Genomic DNA, 16,465 nt, shown 5'->3' with positions numbered 1-16,465 from the left:
TAAGATTGGTCGGCCTTTTTAACAGAAATGTTAATAATTTCCCTCCCGTGCACACACACACAGTCACTACGTGAGGTGCGTGTACTTGCTAAAAACAAATGGGCAGTAGGTACATACAATATGAGGTGATATTAAAATTTAAACCAAAGCATGAAAACGTTACTTACGGAATCAATAAATAAAAACGAAAGAAAAACAATGATTACGATTCCAATAATTTCGTTTTCAATTTATGCCAATTAAGTTGCAGTAAATTATTTGTTTAATTGTTAAGTGGTGATAAACAATCCAACACATATAGTTTAAGGTATTTGTTGTTTTTTTTAACCAAATAAACAAGAGCCGGGTTTTAAATGTATATTAATGTAAACACAGACAATTTTTCGGAAACAGAGTGCCGTTAGCTAATTTATTTTCTAGGGGCCTTTACTTTATCTGTACGATAAATAATAACAGAGTGAGTTAAAAAAGAAAGCTTGAATAAACGTTAATAACCCATTCAACAGTAAATTCAAATGGCGCCAAAAGTCAAAAAGCGGGACTTTAATATCAAACTAAATTCTAAATATACTAGACACCTTCTTGGCAAATCAATCGTATACACAAGTATTTTTCAAATTTATTTTGATGTACAATTTTTTTTTACACAAGGAGCTATTGTGTAAATAAATGTATATTAAAAAACAAGTGTTTGTCGATTTCGGTATTGATTTGCAATGGCAGATTAACAATATAGTCAGGTGATTTTAACACAATTTATTTTGCACATCCAAAATTAAAATAAAAAAACAATGTAGTGTTAAGATATTCCCATCAGAATGATATTACGAGTTTTCTGTACCCTATAACAAATTCATAATGTAATTTAACAAATTCATTAATTTTTTGTAAAATTTTAAATTAATAAGCTTAGTTTTATTTTGTTGTGTGTATATCTGATATTTTTGTAAAATCAAAATATTTATTTTGGTATATTTTCGTGAGCCGGCTGGTGTGGTCTTACCGTCGAACGGCGGGCACACTGGTCCCCATATTTTGGTTTTACGTTCCGATAAAATTCTATTTTTGCTCGATTCGTGTCAGATTTTGGGCGAATTGTAAATTTAAACCCCAACGCGAACCGATTCAGTGTCTAAATCCCCAGTGTGTCTAGCCGACGAGGAGGTGTGTCACCAGGGAAACCAGCGAAGAAGCCCCAAACAATCGGGTTTTGTGTGTGACGAAATCGGGCGATAGCGCAGTGCTCCAGTGGTGAGTACCAGGCACCCAGTGCCACACGTCGCGCACATACTGCCCTCAGTGCCCAGCGAGCAGTTCCGGCGAGCAGACCCGTGAGCTATGGCCCCGTGAAATATGGTGTAACTAGAGGCAGTCTAACACCGATATATCCACTCCGTTTTCCAGAAGCAGCCGATCCGAAGATCCGTTGATCCGTTGACCCGTAGTGCCGTCGAGCCCCAACCAGTCTGACCATGTCCAGCGACGCCGATACGCCCGTGCTGCGCAACTGCATCCGGCTGCCGCTGCCGGAGGACGAGCTCCTGGAGGTGACCGCCAAGGCCAAGGACTACGCCATCATGCACGGCGCCGCCATGCGATCGAAGACCGCCTTCAGCCCGGACTCGCTCAATGTGGGTGGTAAAGTCGAACCCTGCTAGCGAGACCCTCTGCTTGCACTTGTGATATGTGAAGTCGCCTTGCGATGGTTTCCGTTGGCTGTCAGCCAGGATAAGGAGGAGTTGCATTAGAGCCTCTTCAAAGAAATATTCAGTTTAAGGGGGGTCCCAAATCGATTTTATTATTTATTTCATGTAAATAATTTCATGGAATTCAAGTAACTTACGAACGTTTTGTAGGCAAAAGCCCTTGGTTTTGCAGACTTCCTTCCTACTTTCGTAATGAAGTTTATTTATTTGCAATCGTCTTGAGAAGGTATGAATTAGAGTCATCCATTTGCAGCTCAATAATTTATTCACTATAAATACGTAAACTGAAGAGCTAGTTATTACATTAAACATTTTTCCGTTTGTTGGTTCCCTTTAAACTGAGATTTGTGTACTCCAATAGGGGGTTTTAGAAATTGTATGTGCGTATTAGTTAGTTGTTTTAGTTAGGTAATGAAGGACGTTTACTAGTGCAATGCAGCTTAAGCTAGAGGGGTTCGACTCCACGCACGGGAGGACGAGGATACTAAATCAGTTTCGATTGCAGTTCGCTCCGTTTGTGCTGGTGCCTTCCTCGTTTCCGCGCAAGGAGTTTGAGAAGGCGGTGGCCCTGCAGCCGATCATCAACCGGCTGATGCACAACGTGGCCCACGACGAGGAGTTCATCACCACGACGCTGGCGGAGACGATCAAAGTGGACGAGTTCACGGCCAACCTGTTCAACATCTACCGCAAGGTGCTGGCGCACGGGTTCACCCAGGTGAGATTCCGTCAGCTGGCGTCCGTTCATCCATCTCCGATCCTCCGCCCTGCACATCACCACACACCATTGTCATCATCCAACCATCACCCAACGTTCCACCTCCACATCATCCACATCGGGATCACATCCACAGGCAGCCAGTGGGTTTCTCGCTAGAATTTATTGGGCCCCTCCACCCGCGGTCGCAATCTAATCGCCCGTCCATAAATCGCCGGCCATAGTCATAGCCAAGAATTCGGTCGGCTGTAGGCGCTAATCTCGCGTGATTTATGCGAGCATCCTGGCATCCGGCAGCTCCTTATCGTTGGTTCGCCCAGTTAGCCGCTTGTAAATTGATCTAGAGCAGCCCATCCCTGACCCCCAAAAGCGCTAGCCTTTGCCGTTGCTCTTCATTTATACATTTAGTTTACGATTACATTCATTTTCCTAACGACACCAGCACAGACACGAGTTGAGTGTTTGAGTTTGAGTTTAACGATCCCCACTGAACTTGATCTTTGCATATCTGTCTATATCATTTGTTCATCTCGCGGAAAGCGACAGTTTGTGCGTATTTGAAGCCAGTAATTATTTGCTCAGTTACTAATAGAGCTTATCAATCCGAAAGTAGAAATCTAGAAAGGTTTGAATCCCCTCAAACCTAATCAGAGTTCTACTCGCTTATCTCATTGATATTATTTTTTTGATTATTGTTTTTCATATAATAAACAATCAATTTCCTTCTGGTAATATTTTTTTGGTGCGGTTAATTACCCCGTTTTAATTTATGGAACTCTGTTTTTATTTCACTTGAAAAAAATGTTAACTTTACTTAATTTTGAATTTCAATTTGGTAGCTGCAATAATCTGTAAATATCAAGTTCCGAGCGCAACTTGCTTTCTGTGCAAGGTTCCTTTCTTTCATGAGTTTTGCTTTTCTCGTCGTTACAACTTCACCATCCCCTCGATAAAAAACCCTAACCACGCAATTGTACAAACTCTCGATCTCAACCACAATCTGTTGCTCCATTATCCGTCACTCATTGCATCGCTATGCCACGAAAACGGTCGAATCGTATCGAAAACCGAATCCAATCGGAATCAAATGAAATCGAAACCGAAATCGATATCGAAACAATCGAAACCGAAACCGAATCGAATCGAATCGAAGAAAATATCGTTGGGGATGCTGCGCAGCGACCTGATGCTGGAGTCCGGCTGCCCGGAGCTGTCGCCGCGGGCACTTCGGCCGGCGGCTGGAGAGGATCGCGGCCAGGCGGCGGCTGCTGTGGGAGCTGCTGCCGGAACTGCTACTGTTGGCACGGGCAGGAACAAGGAGCAGAAGCAGATGCAGAAGGAGGAGCAAAAGGAGGAGGAGGAGCGGAAGGAGGACAGGGAGAGTCAGCTGAGCCGCGCCACCGGGGAACGGGATCGGAGGGCGGCCGGCGTTCCATCCGCGTACTGCTGCTGGAAACAAGTCGAGATCAATACGATAGCTTCGGGCTTTGGCCATTTGGGACCAGCAAGTAAAACCATTCAAAGGTGCTGTTCATCAGTGCAACCACCGCAACACCACGCCTCCATCAGCAACATTCCACACTTACCCACTCCCACTCCCACTCCCGCTTTCCCTTCTTACCCTCTTTTCCCTTTGACCTCTGACCTGATCACCACCTCATCTGCATTCCTGCATCGCTTGCATCCTCCGCCTAACCACACAAAACACACTAACACTAGAGCCGAATGGGATTCCAGTCAAGTTAGGTGCTCTACTGGCTCCTTTGGCCCCTTTTCAAGTCTTCTAGTCTTCATGAGGAAAAGGGGTCATCCTGTATTTTGGGCCAGTGAGCCAAAAGTTGATTGGATTCCAACATCGAAACGGAGTGATATGTATTCTGTAGCTCTATAAACATCTTTTCCTAAATTGTAATATCAACAACATTCATTTTGGTAACAAATCTAAAGTCATTGTTTCGCTTATATCTTAAATACGAGTATTTCCGAGGGGTAAATTTATAAACCTCGAACTGTTTTACAATCAAAAGTAAATTCTATAAAGAGTAAGCTACATTTCTTAAGTCCTATCTCTTGTTTGTGTGGCTTTGTGTGCGTTGCTTTGTAAAGTCCTTTGTACTTAAGTTGAAGTTGATTTTGTTTCGCTGTTTCCTAGACATGCATTTATGTATAAAAGCTGCTAAAAATCTATTGCTGACAATTTGCCTGAATGAATGATTTTTTTTTGGTTGAGACCTTGAGATCGTTGGGTAGTTTTTGATTTGCTGCCGCTGCCTGTCGCCTCCTGCCTCCTGCCTCCTGAATGCTCTGTTCCCGATCTGATCTGCTCTGCTCCTGCCTCTTGCCTCGTGCTTCCTGCATCCTGCCACCTGCCACCTGCCACCTGCCACCTGCTTTTCCCGATCTTACTCAAGCAGCTGAACCGCTTTATATCTCTTTCCCAGTGATTGTCCGCTCTCTGCCCTTTAATTTTCCCAACTTAAAGCAAAGTCCCTGCTCAAATGGCAGACATGGGTTTTTATAGGTAATAGATTTTTGGGGTGTGAGGGTATAGTATAGGTCTAACAGTGACTACACAGAAGGATAGTTTAAACAAAGAAACCAATAACATAATTTAATATTTTTTCATAAACAAAACCAAGCAAAGACACTAGGTACTTTTTTTCCAAGTGATAAAGCGGTGACCTGCTAATAAATCTCCGAAATTTATCACTTACATATTTCATCATCTTTTAAGTGAATAACACATGATAGCATGATAACATTAAATGACGTTTATTTCATCTCTGGAAGTTTCTGGAACGTACACCCAAATGTCGCCCGTGAAAAGTAGTAATCAATCACAACCCACGTAAAATCAACTTTAAATTTGTATACAGTCAAACTACCATAACTCGAACCTCCATAATCTAAAGTTTTATGGATATTAGAATATACAAAAAGAGATATAAATAGTTCTATACTTTGTTTTCTCCAAACTAAAAGTTCGTGTTATGGAAGTTTGGCCGTACTTTAACACATTCATATTTTTAAAAGGACTGTTAACATTTTGGATTTATTAATTTTTAGAAAGGCACTTAGTGACAGATATTAAACTCATAGACTCGAGGCCAGAACTTGACGATTATTCGCCTAACTTTGTATATTCAACATACAGCTGAACCACAGATAGGGTTACAGATAGGGATACGGTGACAACTGATATAGATACGCCTGGTAATTGTTTATTTAAAGTGGAGGTGGCCGATAACAGGGCCAACCAGGTGCAGTTTTAGGTGCAAAATATGGATAGCAGCCGGAGCAATTGGTTTTCAATTACAAGTTCCAGCAAGTCATGATGTTTAGCTCTGGAAAAAGCGTCCCTATCTGCGTTCCAATCACCCAAAAACATTCTGAGCAGATGACTCATCTATGATGGTGTTTCCAAACCAGAGAATTTGAGCTCCCAAAACACTTGTTCAAGCGGGATTTGTTTTAGCCGGTTGTCTGTTTTCCTAGTTGCCAGCAGCGGTGACGTAAGCGCAATTTAAACAGATTAGACCAGAACGTGTTTATTAAACAGTAAAAATAACACCTCATAATAATGGTGGGGTAGGAACTCGTTTCGCTGCGCAGAGCTCAATTACACTTTTTTATGAAATTTTAAGGCCAAGGGCAAATGCTGGATTACCAAATAATTTGGTTTGGAAAAGCGTAACAAATAATAATTCCGTTGCTTGTACTTTTTTTAATGACAGAACTTACAAGACGAAAAAGTTATGAACAGTTTTTAATTCATAAGTAGAGAGCTGAATTAAACTTGAAAATGTTTTAAGTTTACAGTTTTCTGGTGATAGCGATTGATTCCATTTTTCGAATGAATAGCTCCCAAAGGAAAGATCATAAAACATCACGGGAAAAATATTATGTTTAGCATGACTATTGAAGTATCTAGTTTACTAACTATGTATACTTGAATTACAAATAAAATTTTACTAAAATCAAAAGGCCATATCAAATAGTTGTCATCGGAGAAATTATAGACTTGAGTCTAGTCGTTTTGTACACTTAATCTCTAACAGCAAGGGTAAAAAAAAACTTGGCCTCTCCGAAGCTATCTTTTTTTCTTGTCTCTATTTGTGACCGAAGAAGAAAATATTTCTGTAAGATTATCGGGAAGTGGTTGACCAATTTAACATTTAAATTATATTTAAGGCAAGCGGTGATAAAAAGTTAATATTGCTTGTGTGGATAGATAGATTAGATCGAATTGGGAAAATCACTGTTTCATTCCTTCATTTCGCACAATTTCTCTCTTTGAAAAAAATACATTGATTCTGCACCTGCCCCATCCTGTACATTTAAGACCCAAGGACGAGGATCACATCATACTTAGTCATATGCAAACTATTTTTTTAATCGCTTTACCGGCTAAGTAATACTTTAAGGGACGCTGCTGTGACGCACCTAATGTATATATATTGTATAATGATCATAATTGCAGGCATATAGCATCGGTCTGTTGCGATCCGACTATATGGCACACGTTTCCGAGGGCTGTGCGATAAAGCAGGTCGAGATCAACACGGTGGCCTCCAGTTTCGCTGGCATTGCCACTCGATTGGTGCCGCAGCAGAAGTATTAAGCGCTCTTCTCTCTTTCTCTCTATCAAACGCACGAATGCACAAACACACACCTGTCTATCTATATTCCCCGCACCCTGCCCAACTTCCCACCGCTCACGCACGCATCGATCACTAATCACCGATAAAAACGATAACCGATAACCGATTACCGATCACTGATCACGGCTTTGAGGCTCCATATCTGTCTCTGTTACTCACTTGCATGCGGTTAATTGGCTCTAGCTCTTTCTCTATCTTTATCTCTATCCGTCTCTTTCCACACGCTGTAGCCTAACATTTCGACAACCACACACACGTAACCCTCCCAAAACTCCTAACTCTTCTGCGGTTCTGGACTCAGTAACTAACCCCATCTGCCCCGAACATTTGCTGTTTTTGTTGTTTGTTGCTGTTGTTGGCCGAATCAAGCGGTTCCTGAATCATGCTAATCCGTCTCTTTCTGTTCCGGCACTCTCCGTCTCTCTCACCCGCGCAGATTTGTACTTAGCGAGCTGGGACACGCGGATAAGCTGCACAATGTGAGTACCGCAAGGGGGACGAAGTCTGCATATATGTACAACTATAATGTGATACAAATGTTATAATTAAAGAATAATTATTTACGAATTTGGAAGTAGTTATTAAAGTGGTCATTATTTGACAATTTATTAATATAATAAGAAAAAAGCCCTAAAATTGCTCTATGTTTTCTAAAGGATAATTGGAAATGTGTTTATAATAGATACATATATACATAGATAATTGCCAATGTGTTGACATTTTGTTTAAATGCAGGAGTAATAGAGCACGATTATGGAACCAGTAAATATCAATTTTGGATACCTTAACTTAACAATAAAAATGTTCAGTTTAGTTAATTGCATTTTCTCAGTAGCAAATTGTAGTAAAAAATAAATGAGGATTCATTTTTTAATTGAAAAAAAAAAAAAATTTTAATTCGTAGATATGTATTGTAAACCAATTAGAAGTAGGAAAAGAATAACAAATAGTTAATTGAACTGATTACAATTGTGTTTGTATTTAAAATATAATAAAATATGAAAGCTGAATTTTGCGTAAGTCTTAAAGTACCACTTATAAATCACTATATATTTAGATGATGTACCATTAATCTGATTAATTTTCAACTGAATTATATTTTAAAAATAAAATAAGTAATATTTGGCAACAGTTTACTTGAAAAGGAACCTAAGCAGTTAAAACAAGGGAAAATATCTTAAAATTGTAAATTGCAGATTATTGTTGGTAACCTTTGATTGCTGTCTGGATGTTCTTATTAACTTTTGTTTGCACCTCCGCCAGATGCCCGACAACAACGCTTTGGCAGGACTTTGCGACGGAATGGTGAAGGCCTGGGAGATCTACGCGAAGCCGAAGGCTGTGATCCTGTTCATCATCGAGGACGTGTCGTACAACATCTGCGACCAGCGCTTCCACGAGTTCTACATTCGCGAGACCTATCCGCACATCAAGGTGCTGCGCCGCACCCTCACCGAGGTGCATCGCGAGGGGAAACTGGGCCAGGCCAAGGAGCTGCTGCTGTAGGTCCTTCCCTGAAAAACCAGAAGCCATTTTCTAATCCGCAATTCGATCTGCCGTTCGTAGGGGATCCCTGGAGGTGGCCGTGATATACTTCCGCGCGGGCTACGAGCCCGGCCACTACCACTCGCAGGCGGAGTGGGACGCCCGCTACCTGATGGAGACCTCGCTGGCCATCAAGTGCCCCTCGATCCACTACCACCTGGCGGGCACCAAGAAGGTGCAGCAGGCGCTGGCCCAGCCGGCGGTGCTCGAGCGCTTCATCAACGACCCCGAGGAGATCAAGGCGGTGGGCAAGATCTTCACCGGCCTCTACTCGCTGGACGACAACGAGGCGGGCAACGCCTCCTACGAGATGGCGCTCCGCACCCCGGAGCGATTCGTCCTGAAGCCGCAGCGCGAGGGAGGCGGCAACAATGTCTACGGCGTGGACATTCCCGACGCCCTCAAGGTGAGTGGTCTCGTCCCACTTTGGTCGGGCTGAAATGCAGAACTAAGCTATATCTAAATAAATATATATATATATATATATATAGATATATTATATATCTATATATCGCTTAACATATCTCCACTCAATGCAAATATAAATTTGTACCTTTTCAATTTTTGTTTTGAAACAAACTTTTCATTCATTCCGATTGCCTTTAATCTTTGTGGTACTTTTAATTAACAATTAATTATACTTTTCTGTAATTGTAGAATTACAATCAATTTCAACTAATTTTTGCTCGCATTTAGACTGTTGTCACTACTATTTTAATAATAAAGCTCAAAGTTGTAGTTATTTAAAAAACTGGTTGACCAATAGCTAACAGAATTATTAGTGAGGCAAGTAGAATAAATTTGAATAAATTTACATTTGAATAAATTTAAATTTAAATACAGCGCTTCAAATGAGTTTGAAGTTCTCTTTCCAATTTTTTTTTGTAATTAAATCAAATTACATTTTTTCTTAAACACTTTAAACCAACAAAATAGAGATTAATAATTGCATTTAAGGCAACACGCCGAGATTTTTATAATTGTTTATTGTCTTCTTGTTTATTTAAGATATCTGATTTTGCCAAGCTCAGGCTGACAAATTGAACAAAGTTTTTTACGAAACATGTTTGTGAAATTTGATAACCAAGACCTTAATTTTTCATTAAAGACATTTGTTTTGTTCAAGATTTAACAACTGCCTGATAAGCAAAAGGCAAAATAATATAATAGTTTGTAAGGACTCGGAATCAGGCCCAAACACCTACATTTTTTTTGCTCTTTATAAAAGCAGTGACTTTAGGCAGTTAATATTTTACACATAGGACTCCCATCATGCTCTGTTAAACGATTTGTGTTCTAACCAATCCCTTTCGATGTCTTCCTGCAGCGCATGTCGCGCGTGGAGCGCTCCGCGTGGATCCTGATGGACCTGATCCACCCGCCACTGACCAAGGGCTACATGGTGCGTCCGGGAGGCGACATGCCGCCCCAGATCGTGGACATGGTCTCCGAGCTGGGCATCTTCGGTGTGGTGATCGGCGACGCGGAGCACATAGTGCACAACTACCAGGCGGGACACATGCTGCGCACCAAGCTCTCCACTGCGAACGAAGGAGGCGTGGCCGCCGGACTGGGCGCCCTGGACAGCCCGTATCTTATTGACAGCGACGACGACGACCAGGAGAACTAGGATCCTCGGTGTCAAGGGTCCAAAAGCCGGCATTCCACCTGTTGCCTCAGTCTTGTATAGATAATTATTTTTGTAAAGCGTGTTGTACATTTTTCACTTTCCCCCACCCAAATTGCAATAAACAAAACGTAAAGTTAGATGGCCTTGAAAAGATGCAAACTGGATTTGGGGTTAAAGCTTCGCTACAGTCAATACGAACGCCTAATGTCTAAGAACTATCACCGGGGAGTAGAATGTGGTAGGGATCGATCCCTTGCAGCGGCCACTACCTCACCACCTTGCGATAGGTGGCGTCCATCAGGCGGTCGACCATGCTGTCGATGGGGTGGATAATCAGCGGGATGCTGGCCAAGCCCACCAGGGTGGGCACCGTCTTCAGCACGGGCAGCGGAGCGCGGCTCAGCAGGGTTTTGGTGGCCCAGGTGATCCTGAAAAGGCAAAAACATGCTATAATATTATATTGAAAAATACTTAAACTATATACAAAATGGATACAGTTTCCTGAATAAATATTAATATTCTTGACTATTATATATGATTTCTTAATTAGGATTATGCAAAATGCAGATAAATAAAAGTACCATTCATTTTACCTGGTCAGAGGACTTAAAACCATTTCCCACTTGGTTCAGTTTAACTAACACACATCATAGTAAAACCCAGTAACGATTAATAATTTCTAGCGACCTAAAATCTATTTAATATCTGTTACTTAGTTCCTTAAAGAAATAACGTTTGACCAAATCTAATTTTTAGATAAGTTTTCTTTGTATAAATTTGACTTTAGGTGCATTACCCTACTATATATATTAAATCAAGTTTTTTTTTATCTTAATATGAATGATGATTTCATGAATTCTACTTAGGCCAATTCGAACGGCAGTCAAAATGTTAAACCAGTTTTTGTTCGCGACATTGTTTGTTGAGAGTTTGTCATATAAAATTGCTACTAAATGTATACGACAGTACTATGCAATACCTAAGCATATTCTGCCATATTACGTAAGTTAAGTTAAGCTTAGGTTTACTATATTATGATATCTTCTAGGCACGAAAGTACTATAAAGTACCCAAACTAAATGCTAACTGTTGCGTAACCGACGAAGTAACCTTCGTAAGATATTCCCTGCTCTGAACATCTAAAATATTAATAGGATCGGAATGATGACTTAAGAGTATAGTCGCATGGGAACGTGTGACCCCACCGATTGATGACCAGGCCGGGAATGGCGACGGAGGCCAGCATTTGCCAGGCAAAGACGTCGCCGCCCTTGATGAGCACATCTCTGTGAGCCGCCCCGTCCATTTGGAGACGCAGTGCCTTGTCGAAGGTGTCGGTGCAGACATATCCGATGGCCATGCCGTAGGATGCAGCCACGAGCGACTTGGGCACCAGTGGGCGGAAGGACTCGCCGATCTCGTTGCTGTAGCCTGGGAAAATATTTGGAATGATTCGGAATTCTATAGGGTTTAGGATCGGAACTCACCCATGTAACGGATAAAGGTGTCCCGATAAATGTCCACATCCTTCGTCACCGTCTTGTGGGCAATCTCTACGCCCTCCTTCTCTATCTGTTTTAATTGCTTATCCTCCGACATTGTCTTTACTGTGATTAATCACTTTTCAAGGGGAATGTGGGTTTCTGTTTTGTGGCGAGTCGACTTGGGTAATATGTTCTGATTCGTGTTAGCTATGCTTATCTGTTCCCAGTGACGGAAAACAGTTGCAAGCTTGGTTGCCTAAAAATCCATTTATTTCAATTTAAATTTAACCGATCGAAGGACTGAACTCGGGAATCAAAAAGCCGTATAAACAAAATGTTTATATAAATAATTGAATAAAATAGCGCGTATCGATAAATGGCCACCGTTATCGGTTGGCAGAGATGCACGAAAAGGCTAAAAATAGCTAAATCTTTATTATGGCTGTTACAATTCAAACATTATTTACTTGAACAAACCTTTTATCCTTTGTTCCTGATTTCGCTATTTCATTTTTTAGTTCTTTAAGGAAATAATACATATATATATATATATTATATTATTTACCTTAACGTTACCAGTCTAACAAAACTACCTGAATGAAATCGTAAATCTCTAAGATAATTGTTATTTATTACGATAATATCTAAGCCGAATCTCTATTTTTCTGAAATTAAAAATACAATACAATACAAAATACAACACAAAGTCAATTCAAAGTGTGTTTTAAAAATAAGTTGATCAAATAATATTGATAAATAATCGTTTTAAAGCTTTAATTTCTTTTAGATTTAAATTTTTCCGCGCACTGCAGTGTTGCCATTTTCACTTCGGGTTCCACTGCATTTTGGCCAAACGCTTTCAAACCGATGCGGTCTCACTAACAAGCAAAAAAAAAACAAGACGTCGTCATACGCGTTGGAATTCCAACAAAATAGTTAAGTTTCCTTTTGTTTAACACCTGTCGAACCATCATCGAGTTATCCAGCGACGACTGCCTGGATTTCGAAGCAAGTCAGCCAGCATAAACGTGAGTAATCGCCGAAATGCCCGCCCCAAACTTACCGATTTGGGGTAAAGTCAATGCCGCTGTGCGGAGCATTAGTCATGCCAAGAAATTCGATTTTGCTTGCGAACTGCGTCACCGAAGGACACTGAAACTAGAATCGGAGTTAGAATTGCCCCCAGGATTGGGTAACATCGTCTCCAAAGCCGAATCAGGGGGTTTCGCCCCAAATTGGATGCTGAGCCCCGAAGGGGAGGGGCTAATTCCCCGAAATTTATAGCCGATAACGAATATGTTAAGCACTTCATCTTAAATTGGGACCCACAAAAAAAGCGGTATCGCACAAAAACGGAATCTTACATAGTTTTATATGAGCATTATATAAATATGTATAAATATTTACGATACATGTTGACAATATAAGGATTTAGTCCAGTCATCTTTGCACAAATCAATATAATAACTATAAGGCACAGAACCTGTTCTTAAGCTACCGAGTGAAACATATCAGTTGCTTTTTTATAAAAATCTGAGCATCCATTTATTTTGCACAAATCGATATGGGAATTCCTTTCATACAAACATATAGTTTTATATCTAGCTAAAAAGCTTTCTTGAATCTGATCTGAGTTTTTATAAAGTAATTGTTCTATTTGAAGTTGTAATATTGAATTCTCGTTGCATACTGCAAATTTTGTATGTGTGCAAATATTAATCAGCTTAGGTTTTGTCTAATGTCACTTGTAAATTGATAAGTTGTACTCCTTATTGATTGATTTAAGAGCAAACGGTCAGGAAATAACAAAACTTCTACTTAATAAGGATGAAACAAAAGATAGATCAGAATAAACTAGGATTTTACAAATTTGAAAGCTAAATAAATACAACAAGTTAAAACGTTCGCATTTGTGCTATATAAGCTTAATTCCTCAGTGGTTAATTTGTTTTTGCAGCACTATGGCAGCCGGTACCACACTACAGAAGGCCATCGATCTGGTGACCAAAGCCACCGAGGAGGATCGGAACAAAAACTACGCGGAGGCATTGCGTCTTTATGAGCACGGAGTGGAGTACTTTCTACACACCATCAAATGTAAGAGATCCTTTAATGAAATGTAATAAATGTACAATTTATTGATGAAATACGAGACCAAGAATATTACACGTACAGGGATCCAAGACCCCACTTCTAAGTTTCTCCTAAAATATAAATCTGATAAAATAATCCCTATCTCCCCACGCAGATGAGGCGCAGGGCGAGAGGGCCAAGGACTCGATTCGAGCCAAGTGCCTGCAATATTTGGACAGGGCCGAGAAGCTCAAGGAGTACCTGAAGAAGGGCAAGAAGAAACCGCTCAAGGAGGGCGGCGAGTCCAGCGGCAAGGACGACAAGGACAAGAAAAGCGACAGCGACGACGAGGACGACGATCCCGAGAAGAAGAAGCTGCAGAGCAAGCTGGAAGACGCCATCGTCATAGAGAAGCCGAAGGTGCAGTGGTCCGACGTCGCCGGCCTGGACGCCGCCAAGGAGGCGCTGAAGGAGGCCGTCATCCTGCCGATAAAGTTCCCGCAGCTGTTCACCGGCAAGCGAATCCCGTGGAAGGGCATCCTGCTGTTCGGGCCGCCCGGAACCGGTAAATCCTATCTGGCCAAGGCCGTCGCCACGGAGGCCAACCGCTCCACATTCTTCTCGGTGTCCAGCTCGGACCTGATGTCCAAGTGGCTGGGCGAGTCCGAGAAGCTGGTCAAGAATCTCTTCGAGCTGGCCCGCCAGCACAAGCCCTCGATCATCTTCATCGACGAGATCGACTCGATGTGCTCGGCGAGATCGGACAACGAGAACGACAGCGTGCGGCGCATCAAGACCGAGTTCCTGGTGCAGATGCAGGGCGTGGGCAACGACACCGACGGCATCCTCGTGCTCGGGGCCACCAACATACCCTGGGTCCTGGACTCGGCCATCCGGCGGCGGTTCGAGAAGCGCATCTACATTCCGCTGCCGGAGGCGCACGCCCGCCTCGTCATGTTCAAGATCCATCTGGGCAACACCACGCACGTGCTCACCGAGCAGGATCTCAAGGAGTTGGCCGGCAAAACCGAGGGGTATGCAACCTTAGCTATTAACCACCACGGCTATTAATTCCCATTCAGAGATCGTGACTAATGAACGGATTTCCTGTTTTGCAGCTACTCCGGCGCGGATATATCGATCGTGGTGCGCGACGCTCTGATGGAACCTGTGCGCAAGGTGCAGACCGCCACGCACTTCAAGCGCGTCTCCGGTCCGAGTCCCACCAACCACGAAGAGATCGTCGACAACTTGCTGGTTCCGTGCTCGCCGGGCGACGAGGGCGCCGTCGAGATGAACTGGATGGATGTGCCCAGCGACAAGCTCTTCGAACCACCCGTGACCATGGTGCGGATTTTCAACTTGAATGCCTCTTTCCAAGTACTAAAACATTGCTTTGTGTTTACCTTGCAGCGCGACATGCTGAAGTCCTTGTCTCGTACGAAACCCACTGTCAACGAGGACGATCTGAAGAAGCTGCGCAAATTCACAGAGGACTTCGGCCAGGAGGGCTAAACAAGATCCCCGCCAGAAACCATCAGCACCACCAGCTAATACTAATTGTTGCCTATTGCATAAATTCAACACGTTTTACTTCAGGCTCTCCTTAAAATTTTTTTATTTTATATATTAATATGTATACATACGATCGATATATGTTTAAACTGTAATTCAAATTCGTCATGCGATTGCCACAGAGACAAGGGAGATGCAGCGAGCGAGAAGAGGGCGGGATTGTTGTAATCACAAAGTCAATGTATTTTTGTACTCTTAATGTTAAGCGATAGAAGAAACCCGAAAACGGAGCCGAATGCAAACCGTGTGTGTCGCCGCGCTTGCGCAACGTTTGCCACTCGGACTTGCCACGGACGCCTGATCGCCAGATCGCAGATCGAGAAGGAGTTGAAGGGAGCGGAGGGGGAGTGGTTAGAGCAGCAGCGGAGGAGTTTCAGCCCAGCCGAGCAAACCTATTTAAAATGTAACGTACCAGAAATAAAAAGCGAAAATTGTATACAACACTGACATCCCGAGAATGCCAATTGCCAAATGACGTGACGCGACGCGACGCGACGCTACGCGGGGAATCCCCTCGCGCTGGCGACCCCATTCCGCAGTGAGCCACCAGGTGGGTGGGAAGCGGGCAATCGGTCATGTGGAGAAACCGAGAGAGCGCCAGCACTTTCGGCCCCAGGCGGCGCAAAGAATGCGCGACTTTTGCCGCCTGCCCCACATGCTGCATGATAAGATCTTTCCGCGCCGCAAAACGGCCCCAAATACTCGTACGTTCGCTTCTGGCCGATCGGCCAGATATTATTCGGCTATGTGTGGGCGTACAGTGGAACTGCCTCAGGGTATCGTTTTGGAAATGAGGAGCTCGGAAACTCATCAGTTTTTTTTTTTTACATTAAATGTATTTCTTTTCTATATCGCATCATAGTTATTATAAAAATATTTCTATGCTATGTTAAATAAGCCTTGATTCGGTACCATTTTGTAAAATAAATAATGTAAAATCTTTCTAGGCTTACATGTATTTTATTCGATTTTTTTTTTGTGGTTATAATGGATATATGTAGTTGAATTATTTTCGTTATAATTTGCAGTTATGATTTTGCAGAAACGTGATTTCTAATTTCAGTACAAGTTCA

The 16,465-nt window shown here is 42.3% G+C and overlaps 3 protein-coding genes across 6 annotated transcripts; 2 read left to right on the top strand and 1 right to left on the bottom strand.

The window, feature by feature from the left end:
• Positions 1 to 996: 996 nt before the first annotated feature.
• LOC108091091 (glutathione synthetase) lies at positions 997 to 10,397 on the top strand. Of its 4 annotated transcripts, none has more exons than XM_017190103.1 (8): positions 997 to 1,251; positions 1,405 to 1,631; positions 2,212 to 2,424; positions 3,578 to 3,948; positions 7,522 to 7,564; positions 8,349 to 8,587; positions 8,652 to 9,036; positions 9,958 to 10,397. In XM_017190103.1, exons 2-8 carry the CDS (start codon positions 1,473 to 1,475, stop codon positions 10,258 to 10,260), a joined length of 1,713 nt encoding a protein of 570 aa, XP_017045592.1. In that variant the 5' UTR covers positions 997 to 1,251; positions 1,405 to 1,472; the 3' UTR covers positions 10,261 to 10,397. The 4 variants fall into 4 exon arrangements, with proteins under 4 accessions (XP_017045592.1, XP_017045593.1, XP_017045591.1 ...); XM_017190104.1 differs by lacking the exon at positions 3,578 to 3,948 and adding an exon at positions 6,905 to 7,038 and having other exon boundaries at positions 997 to 1,331; XM_017190102.1 differs by having other exon boundaries at positions 997 to 1,331.
• Positions 10,395 to 12,131, bottom strand: LOC108091092 (mitochondrial fission process protein 1). Its single transcript, XM_017190107.1, has 3 exons — positions 11,748 to 12,131; positions 11,466 to 11,691; positions 10,395 to 10,688 (listed from the first exon to the last, which is right to left on the bottom strand). The coding sequence occupies exons 1-3, from the start codon at positions 11,857 to 11,859 to the stop codon at positions 10,526 to 10,528; spliced, it is 501 nt and encodes a 166-aa protein (XP_017045596.1). The 5' UTR covers positions 11,860 to 12,131; the 3' UTR covers positions 10,395 to 10,525.
• Positions 12,132 to 12,612: 481 nt separating this feature from the next.
• LOC108091108 (vacuolar protein sorting-associated protein 4) lies at positions 12,613 to 15,839 on the top strand. The gene is made up of 5 exons (XM_017190131.2): positions 12,613 to 12,772; positions 13,702 to 13,841; positions 13,993 to 14,851; positions 14,936 to 15,164; positions 15,231 to 15,839. Exons 2-5 carry the CDS (start codon positions 13,706 to 13,708, stop codon positions 15,330 to 15,332), a joined length of 1,326 nt encoding a protein of 441 aa, XP_017045620.1. The 5' UTR covers positions 12,613 to 12,772; positions 13,702 to 13,705; the 3' UTR covers positions 15,333 to 15,839.
• The last annotated feature ends 626 nt before the right edge of the window (positions 15,840 to 16,465 follow it).

The sequence above is a fragment of the Drosophila ficusphila genome, unplaced genomic scaffold, assembly GCF_018152265.1.
Source record: "Drosophila ficusphila isolate 14025-0441.05 unplaced genomic scaffold, ASM1815226v1 contig_198, whole genome shotgun sequence".
NCBI lineage: Eukaryota > Metazoa > Arthropoda > Insecta > Diptera > Drosophilidae > Drosophila > Drosophila ficusphila.
The sequence above is the reverse complement of the archived record's forward strand: the minus strand, read 5'-3'. Positions and strand labels throughout refer to the sequence as shown.